We start from the raw sequence: 20862 nt of genomic DNA, 5'->3' as shown, positions 1-20862 counted from the left end.
GTTCATCTTAAATGCAAGCCTATCACATGAATCAAAGGATTGATTGATGAGTTTAACTACTAAAATTTAAAAGATAAAGAGAAGGCCAAACTTAGAAAAAAGATGTTGGTTCAGTACAAACTGAAACACTGTTTGGTTATTGGGTCATATATGGAGCTATAGATCTTCGATTTAAGTTTGCTTTATATGGATGGAAAGATAAGACATAGGCCTAAAACTTTCATGTGGAGTACAAGATTTAATAAGGCCGTTTTCAAGTCCAAATTGTAGCAATAACAGAGAAGTCCGAATCTGTCCTACAACCCTGACACTGTTCAGTGTTCAACCCATATCTCGAGTTCTAAAAATCCAAATGCCTCAATTTTTTTTCCTGGAAAGCTGAGACAATTTCCTAGAACTTTCATGGTTAAGTCTATTCAAATTCTGACGTTATCAATGATGTTTTGATCAGACAAGAATATAAGGATTATCAACAAGTCAAGATGTGGTCACCCACTCAATAATTAGTTATCAAATCAATAGTTTCAAACTTTAGCCTATAAAAGGAGGTATTTGTCATGCATTTAGGCATCTTGGTTATTCAGATCAAGATCACTCTCTTTCTTTGTATTTTGTAATCTTTATTTTTATTTTTATTTTATGTTTATGCTTTTCATTTCCTTTACTATACTTATATTCTTATGTTGTTTATTTATGTTTATCTTCTTCATTATATTTAGTTAAGTTCATTATGTCAAGGTGAAAAGGTTTTACTATTGGTGTTAGGATAAGTATAATATAAACTCAATATGGACTTCAATGTTTATATCCAAGAAAGTTTGTTATTAACATGTCTTATTTTTTTATCTTGCTAATTCTTAATACCTTGCTTGTTAAATGGTTAATCTAGATTTGTGTTGTATAATAGTTGGTACAACAAATGCTTAGCACTTTCATAGTCAACCATATAGTATAACCTACACTTGTGCTATGAAAGGAACTTGATTTGTTGTTAACATAAGTTAGCATCATGAATTCCTGACAATATTTAAAAGTATGGTGTTATTTAAATAAGATAATTAATATGATCATGTTAAAAATTTATAATGAACTATTAAGGATAAATCATCTGATTGGAACCTTCTTTGTGTATGGTTTCAAGTTGATTAATAAAAAGAGTTTATACTATACTTATTTCTAATATTATTAGTGGATCCTCTAACCTTGATATTTGTTTTTATCATTGTTGAATCCTCACATTAATCTTACATCTCAAAGTCCTATTTAACTTATTATTATTATTATTATTATATAGTTAACCTCCATGTGGTTTGACCTTGGTCTTGCCGGGTTATTTATTACTTCGACACTCCTGCACTTCGGAGAAGATATCAATCTTTTGGTCGTGTCACTATCTTATATTATCAGACTTGTTATTATAAAATATGCTCTAGTTAAAGAGTTATTGATACTTCAAGTGCAATATGATGATATAAAACATTGATAAAAATATATTTTACTATAACTAAAAGGCATCAACTTTTCACTGTGCAAATCCACAATAAAAAGCTGATTTTGCCCTTGTGGGCAAAGTTAGCTTTAGGAATATATAGATTCTTTCCACAGGGCTTATCAGTAATTACATTAAAAAAGGGTGTTAATTAGTAATTTCATATTTTTTCTACAATGCAATTACGAAATAACCCTTAAAAAAATTCCCTTTGGTTCAAGGGCTTTTTGGGTTTTTTTTCATTTTTGTGTGCATGTCAACTACTTATATGTCCCTAAAAAATAAACTCTCTCTACTATGGATGCAAGGTCATTTTAGGTTTTTTGCTATTGTTTTTTTTGTAATTCTCATGTGGGGTTAGAGATGATTTGGTATTTTAATATATAAACTAATTTTAAATTCAAAAAGTTGTTGGAGGGGTGCATAGCATGTGCTAGCAAGTAGGCCCCGTCGGATGCTTTAGGTGGCATATGCGGCGCCCAAACAACGTCGAATGCCACCATTCAAGGTGGCATTCAATGCGCCTCACCACCCCTGTCATAATGGTGAAGTGTGTGTTCATAGGCCGCGCGCGGAGGGGCGCCGACAATGTATTTTTCCCTTCCTCCCTCTTTTCCCTCTCTGCACCTAGAAAAACATCTTGGCCATTGCAAAAAAGCAAAAAAAAAAAGTTATTTATTTGTTAAGTTAAATTAGTTCCTCATTCTTTTGGTTACAATGCATTTGGTCTTGAATCATTTATTAAGTTAATTACCTTTTCAATTGCATCCCTTTACACTTTGTTTTTATATTAGATTTGGTCCTCATTCTTTTAATTATGATGCTTTTGGCCTTGAATCATTTATTGAATTAATTTGTCTTTGAATTTTATCTTTTGATATTTAGTTTTATATTAATTATGGTTTTCATTCTTTTAATTGTTATTTTTAAGTGTTCTTATCATTTTTCTTAATTGAAATTGTTTTTCAATTTCATCCCTTATGATTTGGTTTTTTTTTCCTTTTGTGTCAAATTTGGTTCTCTTTCTTTTCAAATCTATATTTTTTAAATCCTTTTTTTTTTAATTTGTATTTTCATGTTTATCCCTAATTATTTTGGTTGGTTTAGAATTTTACATTGTTAATTATTTTTTTTGCCTTTTACGTTGTGATCCGGCCTCATGATTTATGTCACAAATTTTAAAGGTTAGATCGAGTTCGCTTCAATCATTTTTAATTATTTTTAAAAATTTCATACATCATCATTGAGTTCGTTGAGAATTGATATCCTTTGTTTTTTTTTTTTATGTTTTAGATTCTTTTGTGAATTTGATTTTATTTGGTTCTCTTTCTTTTCAAATATATATTTTTAAAATTGTTTTTTCATGTTTATCCCTAATTAGTTTGGTTGGTTTATAATTTTATGTTGTTATTTTTTTTTATTTGCCTTTTACATTGTGATATGGCCTCATTATTTGTGTCACAAATTTTGAAGGTTGGACTGACTTCGTTTTAGTTATTTTTTAATGCCATCCATCATCATTGAGTTCATTGAAATTTTTTTATTATTATTATGTTTTGGATACTTTTGTGAATTGATTTTCCTTTTTTTTATTTTACCCTTCAATTCAATTTTATATATATAATAAAAAAAAGTGTGTGTGTGTATATATATATATATATATTTAAGGTTTGGCACTATACCACTCGCGAGTTTTGATGACCTCACTTGGTTTTGCTAATGTTTTGATTTTTAATACTTTTTTTTAATTGATTTTTTTTCCCGATCTCATTATTCTACAGTTTGATTCATGGAGTTTGACGATCATAATTATTTTTAGTTCTTTTTCTATTATGTCAAGTCATCAATTTTTTTCATTGTTTAGAATACAATGATAGCATTTGGCATCGTTTCTTTTAGTTGCAAAGAAATTGACTTGGCCAATGGCAAAGCGCAGGTCATCAATCTAATAGCTACACACACACACAATAATTTAATTGCTAAAGGAAAAAACATTGTGCAAGTCCATAATGTTTTTCCCATTTTCCCCTTATAATAATAATAATTTATTACTAAATAAACTAAAACATGTGGGGGTGAACACTATACAGCCACAATGTTCACCCCCTCATATTTTACAGTGGATTATACTATTCATTTATGTTTTTAATGTTTGCTATAAATTTAAAGGGAAAACAATATTGAACCCAGTTGAGTTAATGATATGAGTGTACACTACATGTTTTACTGTGGACGACACTGTTCACTTTGTTTGTGGTTTTTGTTTAATAATTGCTATAAATTTAATGGGGCAAAAATATTGAACCCGATTAAGTTTATGGTCTGGGTCATGAGTTTTTTTTTTTTAAAAAAAGGTTGAATATAAATCTTTTTAAAAAATATTGAACCCCATTGAGTTCATGGTCCAAGTCATGGGTTTAACGAGTTAACTTTCATGTGATTGCTATTACTTGTCATGAAAGAGGTAAAAGATTAAAGATTAATGTAATTGAGAATGATAGTAAAATATCATGTCTTGTTTATAGTTGTCTAGAATTATTGTAAGGAGTTATTTAAATTCTGTCTATTGTTTGTAGTTGCCTTTATATCTTATGTTAATCTAGTTTTAGAAATTATGATATGAACTTATGATAGGAAGGTTACTATCTAAAAGCTTTTGTTTTGGTTCCAGTTGTTAATGAGGCTTAATATGTTAAGGATGATTTGGTTTATCTATATAGTTAACATATTTAATCTTTTAATCTCATTTAAATCATCCATGCAAGGTAATAAATGCTTATTGATTATGAATTTCATGTTGTCTATGTGATTTATTAGGATATTTGTGTGAATAAATGTTGTTGGTTTTTTTTATGAATTATGGAATTTACTCAAGCATATTAGCACAATATATTATGAGTATTTTCATTTCTCATTAAACAACGTTTCTTAAAATCAATTGCTTATGCACATTAGCAAAATTTTGACTTGTTTACTGGCTTAATAGGTTATTCATTCACCTTTTTCATCAATAAATTTTATGATCGAAAATGGTTTGTGATTTTTTTATGTTTTCTTATTATTTGAAGCTTAATTATTATTTTGTTGAAATGTGACTATGAGGGAGGTGTAAGTTTTAATGGAAAAGGATGCACTGATTAACAAGTTCTAGGAAACAATCCATGTGAGTATTGAATTATGAATTTCAATATAATTTCATCTAAATTCTACATTGTCTATAGGGTAACTTCAACTTTAGAATAAAAAAAGAAGAATAGCAATGTCTTCAACATCTGGATTAAAATAAATTGATTTGAAGTTAAAGATAAAAGCATGGTGGCATGGGATGGAAACTTGAATAAATTACATTAATTATCCCGTGTGTATTAAAAAAAGAGTAAAAAGATAGAAATGTCATGGATTGATACGAAAGGTATGACAATGACACACATAACAGAAGCCACGTGAAAAGGTTAAAGAAAAACAAAGATGAAAAAGCATGCATGGAAACAACAAAAAATAACAGCACTTATAATGGCCTACTAGCTTGCACAAAACCTACAAGATACTTTAAAAACTAAAGAGAAACAAAGTAATATTTACAAACCAAATATTTTTTCAATGTGTAATAAAAAACTTTTTGAAATAATATTTTAAACTTTATTCTTTATAACTTGTATAACCTACACTCATATGGATTGTTTCTTATTTTTTTCACATGAGATATTAAAACTTATTTTTTTTTTTAATTTTCCCGAGTTAACCTGGGTCAACCAGTGTGACCTAAGACTTGATTCTTTGGTCAGGTTAACTCTCGGGTCGAGATTAATAACTATAATTTAAACTGCTTTTGATTTAATAATAATAATAATAATAATTTCAATCATAATTTTAATTTAATATATATATATATATATATTATTTAACTAGCTACAACTAAAAATAATTTTTCAAAATCATTTATTTTTCAAAATACAACCATACAAAACTGCCAAATACACTCTTAAAAGAGCAAGTAGTGTTAGGCCTCGTATGTTTGGCGGAAAATGGTTTCCTGGAAACTACTTTCCAAACTTTCATATGTTTGTTTGCTATTTGAAAAATTAGTCAACAAAAACCACTTTCCAATCAAAGGAAAATTTGGCTTGGTTTTCAGGAAAATGTTTTCCTTTTATTTTAGACGGAAAACACTTTTCAGAAGTTATGAAAAATTTAGAAATATCATATTATTTGTTGATTATAACAAATTTAGTTCTCAAACTTTTGATTGCTATATATTTTATTTTGAATATTTTTTTCAATTTCATTTTTAGAATTTGATTTAATTTGATTTTTATATTAACTTTAATCCTCATTTTTATAATTATTATTTGCTTTTCTTTTATTATTTTTTAATTGATATTTTTTATCTATCAAATTTGATCCTCATTTTTTTTTATTGTTACTTATTTTATTTGAAATAATTTATGAAATTGTAATTATTATTAATTTAATTTCATCATCTTTTAATTTTTTTATCTGTTAGATTTGATCTACATTATTTTGATTGTTATTTATTTTATTTGAAATAATTTATGAAATTAGATTTTTTTTTTCAATTTCATTCTCATTCAACCTTTTAATTTCTAAGATTTGTTCTTCATTATTTTAATAAACTTGAAAAAATATTAATATGTTATTTTCCATGACATAACTATACACTAAAAAATATTTTTTAATTTACTTTTCATGATACTATTAAACAACGAAAAATAATTTATTTTTCAGGAATTCACTTTTTAAAAAGAAATTACTTTCCAGCAAACAAATAGAGTATATAGGAGAAGCGGTGCAGACAGCGGCGTTTAAGATTTAAACAAAAAAAGGTAAATGGTAGCGTTTTAGATTTAAACAAAAAACAAACGAAAAACATTTCCCTATAGATTGTAATAGTAGTTTCAATTTCAATAATATAAATAAGCTATTGGACAATTGAACTATATAGTAGCGTCGTTATATTTTATTTTGATTATTAAAACTCTAAAAACTTTAAAAAAATCAACAAAAAATATAAACATTAAAATTTGAAACTTCAAAACTCATTAGAATAAATTGAACTATTTATTAATTTTTTATAGGTTATTTTTTGTTATTGTTTTATGTTGTTTTTACTATTTTAAACAAAAATTGATAGTATTAAAGCATTTATTGATTGTTGTTTAGAGCATGATAATAATGCATGATTCAATTCTTTCCGCTATTTAGAAACCTATTTATTTATTATTAATTTATAATCATGTGGCATATAATTCAATTTCGTCCCTAAGTTTTAATTAAGAGCAATTATAAATTTTATTACATGTTTCAAAAATTAAATAAATCAATTATTATTTGAGAAAACCAAAAGACTAATATAATAAATATTCAAATTTATTTATTCATAAATAATTAAACATTTGGCTGTCAAATTCACGTATCTTAGGTCTTGCAGCTATGTCAAACCTAAGATAGACCCGTGCCTAGGTCTCGCAACCATGTCAGGCCCAACATTGTTACTAGGCCTAAGATGTTTGGATTTAACATATTTGCTAAACTCAAGACATTTGGGTCTATAATGATGGATGAACTCAAGGCTTTCAAGTCTTGAATGGTTGCTAGACAATCTATGTTCGTGGATTAAAGTGGTAGAGAAAAAGTAATGAATGAGAAAATAAAAAAAAACTAAAAAACATCTTGTAAAAAAATAAAAAATAAAACTATTATTATAATTTACTGTAAATAATCATTAAATTTTTATTATAATTTATTTTGTTGCGGGGACAAAATTATAAGCAAAATACAGTACCCAGACTCTGCCCCCACCCAAATCAAGCCCAAAACAGATGCCCAAACCGAAACCAAAATGGGATAAGCTCCAGTTTTTTATACTTTTATTTGGCCTGCCTAATTTATATATCGTATTCTAAAAATCTCAAAATCCATAAACCCTCACGTCGGAGGGAGATAGATACACTTACGCTCACAGTCGAAATTAATCCCACTAATTTAATCAATCACATGTGAAGTACCCACCACCAGATCTGTTCTCTCAAATCATCGCTAAAAATGAAGATGATCGGAGACTTATTTCTCTGCTTATCGATCGCACTAATTTTCTCAATCTCAGCTGTTTCCGCAGATTTGATTAACGGTTGTGGCGGATTCGTCGAGGTGATTCCCTAAAACATCACTCTCTTTTTTCCTTCCTAACAAATCTAAAGAAATTAACTTAGCTTAATGAAATATGATTACGGATCTGAGTTAATGGAAACTGCAGGCGAGTTCATCTCTGGTAAAGTCAAGGAATCCAAGCGCCACAAAATTGGATTATTCTGACATCACGGTAAGTTTTCATATTCAAATTATTTTCACTTATTTGTGTCAACAATATATCTCATTTAATTTTTGTATCAATGTAAGGGCAGGTAGAGCTTCGTACTGTAGATGGATTGGTAAAGGAGAGAACACAGTGTGCTCCCAATGGTTACTACTTCATTCCAGTCTATGACAAGGTAATAATTCGTTAAATCATTTCAGTTTTTTATTTAATAATGATTGATATTGTTTTCATCCTCCCATCCTTTTCGTTTTTTTTTTTATAAATGATCTGCAGGGCTCATTTGTTATTAAAATCAATGGACCGGAAGGATGGTCGTGGGACCCGGAAAAATTCCCGGTTGTTGTTGATGATATGGGCTGCAACCGCAATGAAGATATTAATTTTCGATTCACAGGGTATGTTTAGAAGAATCATGTTTGGATAATTTGAGCATAGTCTTGCATGATTCGCGAACTAAGTTGGCTGGTATTAGGACGATTTACTTATCTTAAGCTTGTATACTGTAGATTGAGTTGAGTTCATGTTTTTACGTTACAGGTTCACTATATCTGGTAGAGTTGTGGGAGCAGTTGGTGGAGAGAGCTGTTCTGCAAAGAATGGTGGTCCTTCGAATGTTAATGTTGAACTTTTGTCTCCTAACGATGATCTCATTTATTCTATTGTAACCTCACCAGACGGGAGTTACTTGTTCAAAAATGTTATTCCAGGTATGGGGATTCCTTTTTCATTTTGTTTTCAAGGTTTATGTTAGTTTTATGCTTGTATTCCATACAACAGCAAGCATTTATTTCGAACTCATCTGAACATTATTAAAACTAGCCAACTATTTGCATGCATCACTATGAAAATGGAGAATGGTTGTCTTTAAGTGTACATCAATGAAACGAATGGTATGAATTTGTTATCTTACATTGCACTAAAATGTGGTGGCATAATATCCCCTGTTGGGATTCCATGTTTCTTCGTATATTTACATTAACTGAAGTCTCTTTCTCATTATGTTATCTATCCACAAATATGTGGTGAACGGTGTCTTGCAACATCCCTTTCCATTGTCTGGGGGTGAAAGGAGCTGAACCTGGGCAATCCCATCCCTTGGGGCCTTAGTTTTAAGTATTCTACTGCTGGATCCATGCCTTGCTGAAATCTCAAAAAATCATTGTATCTGTGCAGGAAAATACAAAGTTCGTGCTTCACATCCTGATTTGAAAGTTGAAGTTAGAGGTTCCACAGAGGTCAGATATGCTGTCTGTCCTTTTTTCAGTGACCTGCAATTTTGTCCTTGCTTGCTGCTGTTTGCTTAATACTGCACTCCTTGCAGGTGGAATTGGGGTTTGAAAATGGCATAGTTGATGACATTTTCTTTGTCCCTGGATATGATCTTCACGGATTTGTGGTTGCTCAGGTAAAACCTTCTGTGAAGATTTTTTTTACTGTAGCTGCTTTATATATATATATATATATATTTAAAAAAATTGTGTTGTCAACAACAACAACCAAATCTCATACTAAACCATTCGGAGTCAGCTACATGGATCCTTTTGAACCTTTTTGTAAGATCACACACCAAATCTGCTCCAATATCGAGAGATTTTAAATACTTTGATGCCACTTCCATCCATGTTAGCTTAGGTTCCCCTCATTCCTTTTTGCCCCCTACTAATGACAACTTATCACGTCTCTGAACCAGGGAATAAGGTGCCCTGTTTTGGACATTGCCAAACCTTCTAAGGCGCCCATTGTGTGCTACACAGACCTTTCGGTGGATGTGTTCGTTTCTTTCATTTGCATTGTCTTTCTACTGAAAAATCTATTGAATCTTTAGATTCTTACTATTTTTTCTTTTAAACTGGGTCTTGGAACAGCTTTCTTCTTTTAATTTCCTCTTTTTAGGGCAGAATAGAATGCAAATCTTTCTTTTGATTTGAAGCTAAGAGTCGCTATTCCATTTCTGACACAAAGGAAATTAATGTACAAGAATGGGAATTCATATATTAGACTATATATGCTGCCAGAGCTAGACATTATATCTCTAGTTTACGGCCCCAATAATGCAGCATTTATCATCATGATAACTTTGTGCATGTTTACTATATTTTTCGTAATTACAACACTTGTTTTCCTCTTTGGTAGGGAAATCCAATTTTGGGAGTTCACATTTGTCTATGTTCATGTACAGGAATGTGCATTCTTATTAGACTAATAGGGCCTGTTTGGGATTGTGGTAACGATTGCGGTTTAAAGTTCTTTTCGTTTAGAAATGCATCAAAATGATTTTTTTTATTTTAAAAAAAATCATTTTTGAGATAAGCACATCAAAATGATCTAAATATATATATATATATATATATAGTAAAAAAAAAAAACTTATTTGAAATTTGAGGGAATTTGGTTTCAACCACGTTCCCAAACGGAGTCTATATATGGGACCAGAGATGGACATTATGTTTCTAGTTTATGTTCCCTATGGTGCAATATCTATCATCATGAGAACTTCGTGCATCTTTACTATATTTTTTTCACATACACATGGCCTGTTTTCCTCTTTGGTAGGGAAATCCAATTTTGGGAGTTCACATTTATCTGTATTCGGATGATGTTGAAATAGTAGATTGTCCCCAAGGCTCTGGTGAGGACGTGGGGCAAAGAAAGCCTCTCTGTCATGCCGTAACCAATGCTGATGGAATGTTCAGATTTAAATCACTACCATGCGGTAACATTCTAATATTTTTTTTTTCATCTCTTCACTGCACTGGCATGTGCATATAAATGCTTGTACATGTATTTGCTTGGCATCTTTCTTTATGCTTGTTCTGAATGTTATGAACATTTTGTGTTTAGCACTTAGCTGAACCCGATGCTAAACTAAATGGTAGTTGATGAGTTTCATTAACTTTACATCATTTCAGTGTCTGCATGCTATTTTATAGTAGAAAACTGAACCAAGTTTACTACATTCTGTTAGATGTAATAGCATAACTTTAACTTGTTGAACCCTACTGTAGCTTTGCATTTGTACTTTATTGCATACTTTCTGCCCTGAAGTTACGATTTTTTGCATTTTCTGCTTAAATTGTCTTGGTCTTGTGTTCATCAAGTCTTGACATGTCTATTTATGCATTTTGTTCAAATTAATAAAAGTTGCTAATTTCATGCTTCTTGGTGATTGTTCTGCATTGTTGTGATCAATTTATCTAATGCTTTATAGGTCATTATGAGCTTGTTCCATCCTACAAGGGTGAGAATACGGTATTTGATGTTTCACCTCCTCTCATGTCTGTTTCTGTTGAGCATCAGCATGTAACAGTTCCCCGACAGTTTCAGGTAGGACATATTGTAGTTCCTGTAATCAAATAGATAAACTTCTATTCCTTTGTTATCTTTATCAACCATCTTTCTGGTGTCCTTTTTGTACCTTTTATCTTGAAAAGTATTGAGCACTGCATTTATTTTACATGAAGTTTTTTTCTATGGAATAAAAAAATAATAGTTGTAAGCACTATAAACCCGTGAGTCTATGCTGGTATTAACTGCCCCCCATTAAGCAGCATCAATGGCAAGAAATATGTTCACAATTTATATTTGTATAAGGTTTAGTATGTCAAACCAGCAATATTCATTTCCTATGGTGGATGATGAGATCAATTGCCCCATTTGTTGACTGTTTCTGTTCGTATCCATCTCAAAAGCTGTAACCCCTCACAGAAAAATAAAAAAGATTGTAATTGTATAATCATCCTGATTTTGGTTGTATTGTCATCCTTAAGGTTAGAGCAACTTAGTATCTTGATGGCCAGGCGTAGTATACTTTTCCTTGGTGCCAATCATTTGGTTACTAGCCAGCTGACAGCTAAATAGAGAAGTGAAGAACTAGCATTATGATGTTCTATCTGGCTAGTGAGACTCTTGTCCTTAATGGCATTGGTGTACATTCTTACTTCATAGGCAACAACAGCTCTGTTTACAAGCTCTCTGAAGCATCTCAGGAGTCACATCATTGTCATCTTTCTCACATTCTCACTTCCATCTGTTGTCAAAAAGGTCTATTCATCTATATCATCCTTTGTTACTGTTGGTTTGTGCAGGTCACAGGATTTTCTGTAGGGGGTCGCATAGTTGATGGGAATGGCATGGGAGTTGAGGGTGTCAAAATCATTGTTGATGGTCACGAAAGGTCTACAACTGATAAAGAAGGCTATTACAAGCTTGACCAGGTATAGTCTTGTGCATGATCTCAACTTTAATAATTATATTTGTCGTTCTTGATCATCTCAGTATTTTTAATGAGTATTGTTTTTGAAAAGTGAGTTCACCCTATATTCTGCTTTTTTTTTTTTCATTGGGTACATTTCATCTTGCTATTGCATCAGATGTCTTGCTTTATTCCTTTTCTTTTCAGCTGATCAAATAATATCTGCTGGCATCCTACTGTGTCTTACCAACCTTTGACAATCCTCTTGGAGCTCTATGAAGTGATTGACAGTTACAATAAATTATACAGTAGTCCTGGGCTTAAACTCACTGTGAGTACTAAGCCCAGAACTCTGTCAATTAGATACATGGTTGTTTTTTTCCTAATTCATGGGGACCACTTAAGAGCATCATGGTATAATTTCTTGATGGATATGCTTAGTTCGATTTCAAATTGTGCCAGCATGGTTAGGGTTTAAGTTTCATAGACTTCATATCATAGGCTATAGCCACTTCATAATTTTAGGAGTTGATAACATCTCTGTTTATTAAAGCCAACCATTTACTGTCCTGAAATCTATGTAGTCATTCCTTTTTTCTCTTTATTTGTGGGGTGGGGGATATATTGTGATTCTCAGACTCTCAAAGAGTGAATTGATGATACTTGTTCAGCATAAAAAAAGGGTTTAAGGTTGTCCTTGTTAGAGTAAAATTTGCATAAGGATCCTTCCATCCATTGATCTCGGCCATGGTTTTCTAAAAAAGAATATTTGCAAGCTTCTATTGTATGCTTTCAAACATTTACTTCTTTTGCTGTCAATCTCCTTCATCAGTCTCATGAATCTAGTACCTCATAATTATTGATCATGTTAATTGCTGTTCCATTATCACCAATAAAGTAATTAAGCTTAAGCTAGGTAGGAAAACTTTTCGTGGTCATGTAAGTATGTAGTTTCTGACCTTGAAACGTGACAGTTCCAAGCCAAAGTCTTAAAAGTCAGGCACTTCATCTTCGCTAAATTGCTTGTTTTTAGGTTACATCAAATCGTTATACGATAGAGGCCAAGAAGGAGCATTACAAGTTCAACAAGTTGAAGGAGTATATGGTAAAGTATAACAGAATGTTTCTTTAGCATCTTGAATACTCTCTTCCTCTTTTTTAATGGATATAAGAGGTATACACTATAGGTTTAATTATTCTTTTAATTACGAGGCATCCACTTGACCATTTCTACTTCTTTGATCAGGTTTTGCCAAATATGGCTTCAATTCCAGATATTACAGCAATCTCCTATGATGTATGTGGTGTAGTAAGCATGATTGGTTCTGGATACACGGCAAAGGTAATGTTTTTTAATTAAAATATGATATCATGGTAAAAGTAATTTTGCAGATTTACATTTTTTCCCCTTGGTTATTATAGAATTTGCACATTAACTGTTTCAAACTTTGTCATGTATGACTTCTAGGTAGCCTTGACCCATGGACCTGAGAATGTCAAACCACAAGTCAAACAGACAGATGGAAATGGCAATTTCTGCTTTGAGGTATGCTTGAGGAAGTGCAATTTGGAAACACTTTTGATTGCTGAAAAAATGACATCTCCCCCCTTGTATTAGCTTATTGAACTGTACATTTTAAAAATATAAGTGTATATATCCTGCATGTTGCAGCGAAAATATGAAATATTTTGAATGAAGTTGAAGAAAACTTGTGGATAAAGAGAGAGAAAAGGCATCTGATAATCAATTTAGGGTGGTGGGACCTATGCAAATTTTATTTTTTTCTTTTTGCTTTTTCATTATACAATCATTATAAACCAGTGCTATTTTGCAGCACCACAAATATTCACACAGACACGTGTATATATATGCATTATGAAAACAATAATGGAATGTGCCTTGATGAATAGATTTTTGTTTTAGGTAGTGCAAGCAAAGCAAGCCTTGTAAAATCTTTAAGAGTTGTGACTCAAGCCTTGTAAAATCTTGAAGAGTTGTGACTCAGTGAGTTATAAATAGCTAGTTATATGAGGCATTATTTTAATGGATGGCTTGGGATCATTTTTTTTTTTGTTTTCTCAAGGTCTGGCTCATGGGTATCAGTTACTATGCGTCAAAATGTTTTAAAGAATTTAGTTGTTAACGAATGGGTGCAGGTAGATTTTTGCTATGTTGCTCAGACTTTTTGAACTAGATGAACCATTGAGATGTGTAGAGTATGATTTGCATTGTATTTGAGAAATCTCAGATGCTTCTACTCCTTTTTTTTTTTTTTATAGTGTCAGAAAGAAACACAGGATAGATATCTTTTTACCTTTCATTGTTTTACACCACAAACATATGATTAAGAAATAAACCACTGTTAAAACAACAGTGATGAAGTCACTGTTCTAAGAACAGTGTTATGGCATAAAATTTGAGTACATCTATTAAAATATTAATGAATTCTCCTTGATTTTTTTTTTAATTTTTATAAAGAGCTCATAGGTTCATGGAAATCCATGATCCTTCCTTTCTGTTCCTCAACATGTAGTCATTTATTATTCTATTTATTTTTGCTTGGTATTTTGTGAAACTTGTGTGTGTTGAAAGTACAGAACTCTTCTGGTCCTATGCCCTGATATGTTTCTGTTCAAGATTGCTTATATAAGCAGCTGGCACTGGGAATATGTAATTACTGCTCTTAAGTTGATCCATTCAATTATCTGTGTTTGATCTATGAGATCTTTGCTACAGCACTGTGAACTTATGAATATGCATTCTGGAGTGATTTTAAGTGCATGCCATGCAATTTTGATTACTTTTCTTCAAGATTTTATTTAGATGATCACATGGGATGCAAAAATTACCCTTGAGATGATTTAAGAATACTTTGCAAAACTCTCTATTGCTGTGGATTTCAACCATTTGTTTTCTTCCCTTTATTTTCATCAATCAAGCATTGATGCAATTAGAACTAAATCTGATGAAGTCACATCTTTCTTCTTTATCATCAATTGTCAGGTTTCACCCGGTGAGTATCGTTTATCTGCTTTGGCTGTTACACCTGACAATGCTCCTGGACTTTTGTTTTCACCATCTTATGCTGATGTTATGGTCAAAAGTCCATTGCTGGATGTACAATTTACTCAGGTAACATGAAATGTTACATAAGAAAGAAATTATGTTTACCTAGTGATGACTTGTTGCAACTTTATTGTTATTGTGTCCGTCCATACTCAGAAGTTCAATTCCAAGTCCATGATGTGTTTAGTCTCTTCCCACCACTGCTTTACACATGTAGTTGTTAGATTGGACACAGGAACTGGTTTCAGTAGTATTATTACATGATTTGAGATGGCAATCAATTTATTTCTATCAATTAGAGGAGAAATGTTATCCTTGGTCTGTGTTTTTCTTTTCTTTTCTTTTAGATCATGGAAATTGGCATGGATGAACCACCTCGGATTTCTAATAGTAATTGTGCATTCTTTCCTTGGTGAAAATACTTCTTACTGATGTTTATCTTCCTTTTCATGAAGGTTCTTGTCAATGTTCATGGTTCTGTTACTTGCAAGGAGAAGTGTGGTCCATCAGTTTCTATTGCCCTTGTGAGATTGGCTGGTAAACATACAGAAGAAAGAAAGTCTGTTAGTTTGACAAATGATAGTGATGAATTTCTCTTTCAGAATGTCGCGCCTGGAAAATACAGGCTTGAGGTAAAGTGTGTTCAAGGAAAGTTTTTTTATCTGAAAGATATAATTTTTATTTTTACATGAATCAATACACTCATTTAGTAATAAATTGCACTTGTACCCCTACCTTATTCTTTTCTTTTCTCAAAGCCAGCTGATTGTAAGTGCTTTTTGTGTTTTTAATGAATGTGATTTCTTAGGTTAAACATGGTTCCTCAAAAGCTGTGCCCAGTGAAGATAATTGGTGCTGGGAACAGAGCTTCATCAATGTGGATGTTGGTGCTGAGGATGTTGCAGGAATTGCTTTTGTTCAAAAAGGTTACTGGATAAATGTTATCTCAACCCATGATGTGGATGCTTCCATGATTAAGCCAGATGGTTCGCCCATTGATCTGAAAATCAAGGTAGTTTATCCCCTTGAAATGCGTGCTTGAAATTTGTTTGATTGCATCAGATGCCATACACAACTTCTGCTATATTGATATTCAATTATAATGTGAACTGCAGAAAGGTTCACAGAATATATGCATGGAATCTCCTGGAGTACATGAGCTGCACTTTGTTAACTCCTGTATTTTCTTTGGGAGCTCGCCAATAAAAATTGATACATCAAACCTGCTGGTAAGCTATCAAACAGTGCCAGCTTTTGTTTCTCCTTTACCTTTTCTTTCTTGAATTTGCCACTTAAAAAAATCTCCTTTTTAGTTATTCCACTTTTATGTTTTTTGTCTGTAGCCTATCTATCTGAAAGGAGAGAAGTATCTTCTTAAAGGACAAATCAGTGTCGAGTTAGGCTCAGCTGATGGTGGATATGAATTACCTAATAATATCATTGTAGACATCCTTAATAGTGAGGGCAATCTTTTTGATGGTACTGCTGCCATCCTTGTATCACATGAAGATGATCAAACTGGATCTGCCTTGTTTGAGTACTCTGTGTGGGCTAATCTTGGAGAGAAACTTACCTTTGTTCCTCGGGACCCTAGGTATACAAATTATTTGTAATTGTTTTCCTTCTTTCCGTTGTAATGTCATGATATTCTCAATGCTGGCAGGTGTTTGGTACAAGCTAGCATGTATTATCAGATTTTGCAACTGGTCTTTTACAATATTTTACTTTCGTATTCTGGAAATCAGATTTGTTTTGTGTGACTTGGTTACTAAAATCTATACATTAATGTGAATTGCATTGCAAACAGTTGCTTTTTACTCGTAGATATTTATACGTAGTTGAGAGAAAAGTTTGTGAACAATGCACCATGCTAGTTAAAGACAGAAGAGTTGTAATTTCTTTTTTTCATTCCTACTGTGTCTATATGCATAAGCTCCCTTTCTCAATGATCTTATTGAATTTTGTTCATGTTAAATTGAAGGGGCTGCAACTCATTTGTTGCGTTTTCTCTTTTTGGTCTATTTGTAGAATGATACATAGTTTCCTTAATTTTTCTTCATTCATGGTGTGCAATTTCATTTTTCTGGTTTCATGTTTAAATGTCTAGAAATTCTGTTTCAACATCATAAATTTTACACCTTGGCATAACCATCCTATCAAAGTAGTTAACTTGAGCTTTGATGTCTTTCAGGAACAATGGAGTGAAGAAGATCTTGTTTTACCCCAGAGAACAAAATGTAATTATCAATACTGTGTTTCGCCTTCTGAATTCTTCCTAAGATGCATGATTAAGTTTAATGCTTTAAATATTTTTCTTTGTTGTCGTAGGTTTTGGTGGCAAATGATGGTTGCCAATCTCCAATCCCCCCATCATCTGGCCGAATGGGGCTGTACATAGAAGGATCAGTTTCTCCCCCTCTTTCTGGTGTTCACATAAAGATTATTGCTTCCGAAGACAGCAAAATTACTCCACTCAAGAAAGATGAAATAGCATTTCAAACTGCTACAGGAGTGGATGGTTCTTTTCTTGGGGGCCCTCTATACGATGATATTACTTACAGAGTTGAGGCTTCAAAGGTATTGTTCTCTTACATAACGCAGCAAGTAAATTTAAGCACAAGGTTTCTATGTTTCTTTCCTGTTAGACAGGTTTTTTTTTTTTTTTTATTGCTTTTATATCTCAACTTATATTTCATATTTTATGTTATGTGATATTTCTCTCTATTCTTGCAGCCTGGCTATCATCTTAAACGTGTAGGGCCTCATTCCTTTTCTTGCCAGAAGCTAGGTCAAATTTCTGTACACATATACTCCAAAGATGATTCTAATGAACCCATTCCTTCTGTGCTATTGTCATTGAGCGGTGATGATGGTTATAGGAACAACTCAATATCTGGGGCTGGTGGAACTTTCCACTTTGATAACTTATTTCCTGGCACTTTCTATTTACGTCCTCTACTGAAGGTAAATTACCGAGACCTCTTATATTATCCGTAACTTAACTCAACTAGGCTGCAATCTTATCTAGTTGAGATTGATTTCATGAATCCTTTTCCTTGCTTTAGGTTTCATGCTCATATGATGTAATTGTTGATTTAAGCTAGCCATATACATTGCAACACTCCTTTACCAGTTCTAAAACCAGCTCAAGTTTGTTAACTATGTTTCTTCTGATGAGCATCCCTCCCCTCACCCAAAAAAGAAAAGAAAAGAAAACTCTCCTTCTCGAGTCACCAGTCAACATGCCTTGACACAGACATTTAATTGGTTTGAATTGCATTTTGAATTGAGGCTAAAAGTTCTCTCAATGAGTGCAAACTTTGCTTATCCAGCTGAAGGTTCTGAAGCTCTCATTTACTGTACGAAGCATTAATGCATATCATTAAGTTTTGAGCTCTCCAGCTTTGGATCAACATCATTGCACATGCTTATCATCTCATCCAATGATTTGATGTTTCTGCAGGAGTATGCTTTCTCGCCATCAGCTCAAGTAATAGAACTTGGTTCTGGGGAGTCTAGAGAAGTCACTTTCCATGCCACCCGTGTTGCTTACAGGTCTTATACAGTCTTCATTTCCTGCTAGAGATTTCTGTTATTTCAGCAAATCAAGTAGATAATGCCATAATCAAATGTATAACATTTTTATTCCATTTCTTCAGTACAAAATCACATTCCCAAGTCTTAAATCTCATTAAAAACGAATTTTGAATCCTCCAATTTTTCCAAAGTTCAAATTTAATATTATTATGATACTAGTTTATAATTTCCTAGCATCATGTACTGCTCTGCTACACATTCTCCTTTATTTGCAAACATGCCGCATGAATTCTTTAACATTGCTACATTTTCATTTGATCCCAATCTTACTGAAATTAAGATAATCTTTCCAATGTTTATATTTGGATATCTTACTTTAGTGGAAGACTAATATGGGTTCTGCTCTTCACAGTGCTACAGGTACTGTCACACTATTGTCTGGCCAGCCAAAAGAAGGTGTCTCAGTTGAAGCTCGGTCTGTGTCAAAAGGTTACTATGAGGAGACAGTAACTGATTCGTCTGGAAGTTATAGGCTGAGAGGGCTTGTACCTGATGCAACCTATGTAATTAAAGTAGTAAAAAAGGATGGCATGGGTACCAATAGAATTGAGCGTGCATCACCTGAATCTGTTACTATTCAGGTTATGCTTTTTGGTGTTCTTTTTTTTCTTTTCCTTTTTGTTCCGGTGAAACAAGGAAAAAAAACTTAGGTTTATTCTTAGATTAAAACCTACCCTTGTTGGCATTTTAGCTTCATCTTATTGGGCTCCATGTTTTAACACCCATTTATAATCTCTTTTTGCTGCAAATATGTGAAGTCTGATGTGTATCCATTGATTTTGTAGGTTGGATCAGGGGATATAAGGGATTTGGATTTTGTGGTCTTTGAACAGCCAGAAGTGACCATTTTAAGTTGCCACGTGGAAGGACAGAGAATGAAAGAACCACAGTCACAGCTATTGGTTGAGATCAAGTCAGCAAGTGATTCATCCAAGACTGAGTCTGTCTTTGAGCTCCCAGTGTCCAACTTCTTTCAAGTGAAGAATTTACCCAAGACTAAACACCTCCTGCAGCTTCGAACAAGTTTGCAGTCAAGAACCCACAAATTTGAGTCGGAGATTATTGAGGTTGACCTTGAGAGGACAGCCCAGATCCATGTGGGCCCACTGCGATATAGTTTTGAGGAGGATCACCAGAAACAGGTTTGTTTTACATTCATTCAAAGAGAGTTCTCTAGAACTAATCTTACAACAGTTCTGAATAGTGGTAATCTAGAGATAACTTCAAATTTTTTTAGTTTTTGGTTGGAGAGATTGTACAGACAAAATCAGTTTGATTAATTGGGACAATAGAGATGTAGTGCAGTGGCTCCCAAAAAATTGAGTTGATTTGGTCTACACATACCGAGTCTATTGAACAATTTTTCTGTTAGGTCATTAGTCGACTCAATAATCATTGGAATAAAAAAAACACCTCTATTGGTGGCTATCCCTTCCAAAATCTACATGTGAATGTTCCCTAGAAAATAGTCTGATGGGTAAATTAGATTCGATATCATTAAATGATGACATAAGCCTCCCTCTCTATCTTTCTAATGTGTCCTTTTCCTCTTCCATGGCTGCAGGAATTAACTCCAGCACCAGTGTTCCCTCTCATAGTTGGTGTTTCTGTAATTGCCCTTTTCATTAGTATGCCAAGGTAACCATAATATAGTTACCCAAACAGAACATTTAAAAATGCTTCAAGACATGAAATATTCTAATGCATTTGGCTGACACCTGACAATTGTTTTCTGAATGTTCTTAAAGATTGAAGGATCTGTATCAAGCCACTGTGGGCATACCAACACCAGGATTTATGACAATTGCTAAGAAGGAACCCCGAAAGCCAGCTGTGAGAAAAAAGGCATACTGAAGATCCCTTTTGTGCTTATGGAAAGCACGATGGTAGAGTTGAATATGAGCCATTCTCAATTCGCCCGTTTAGTAACGCAGAACACAGAGTTAACTTGTGTGAGAACACTAGCACTTATACAGACTGGAGTTTCTTTCTTTCTTTCTTTCTTTCAGAATCCCTAGAATGCAAGTTCTCTGATTTGTAGAAGCGAAAAAAGCAGATCTAGTAACACACACTTTAGTTATTTTTCCTCTTCTTTCTGTTCTTTCCATTTTTGTTTATGTTGTTGTATTTTGAATTAGCTTTCAGCAAATAGAACAATAATTCGAGTAGAATGCCACCAA

The 20862-nt window shown here is 32.6% G+C and overlaps 1 protein-coding gene across 1 annotated transcript; it reads left to right on the top strand.

Annotated features, from left to right (window-relative positions):
• Positions 1-7388: 7388 nt before the first annotated feature.
• Positions 7389-20862, top strand: LOC118046880 (uncharacterized). The gene is made up of 26 exons (XM_035055964.2): positions 7389-7657; positions 7764-7829; positions 7912-7998; positions 8100-8221; positions 8364-8533; positions 9000-9061; positions 9148-9231; positions 10380-10539; positions 11035-11150; positions 11912-12040; positions 13052-13123; positions 13265-13360; positions 13487-13564; positions 15023-15151; positions 15541-15717; positions 15894-16097; positions 16201-16314; positions 16429-16679; positions 17277-17322; positions 17414-17662; positions 17819-18049; positions 18549-18640; positions 19035-19263; positions 19468-19824; positions 20247-20320; positions 20431-20862. The coding sequence occupies exons 1-26, from the start codon at positions 7553-7555 to the stop codon at positions 20534-20536; spliced, it is 3606 nt and encodes a 1201-aa protein (XP_034911855.1). The 5' UTR covers positions 7389-7552; the 3' UTR covers positions 20537-20862.

This window comes from Populus alba, chromosome 2 (assembly GCF_005239225.2).
Source record: "Populus alba chromosome 2, ASM523922v2, whole genome shotgun sequence".
NCBI lineage: Eukaryota > Viridiplantae > Streptophyta > Magnoliopsida > Malpighiales > Salicaceae > Populus > Populus alba.
This window is presented reverse-complemented; position numbering and strand designations above follow the sequence as displayed.

What these genes read in the sequence shown, in the direction of transcription:
- LOC118046880 (XM_035055964.2), top strand. Translation starts at nt 7,553, where the DNA reads ATGAAGATGATCGGAGACTTATTTCTCTGCTTATCGATCGCACTAATT. An exon ending in GTTCAAAAATGTTATTCCAG is followed by an intron (nt 8,534 to 8,999) that starts GTATGGGGATTC and finishes GTATCTGTGCAG; the next exon opens with GAAAATACAAAGTTCGTGCT. An exon ending in TGGATGTACAATTTACTCAG is followed by an intron (nt 15,152 to 15,540) that starts GTAACATGAAAT and finishes CTTTTCATGAAG; the next exon opens with GTTCTTGTCAATGTTCATGG.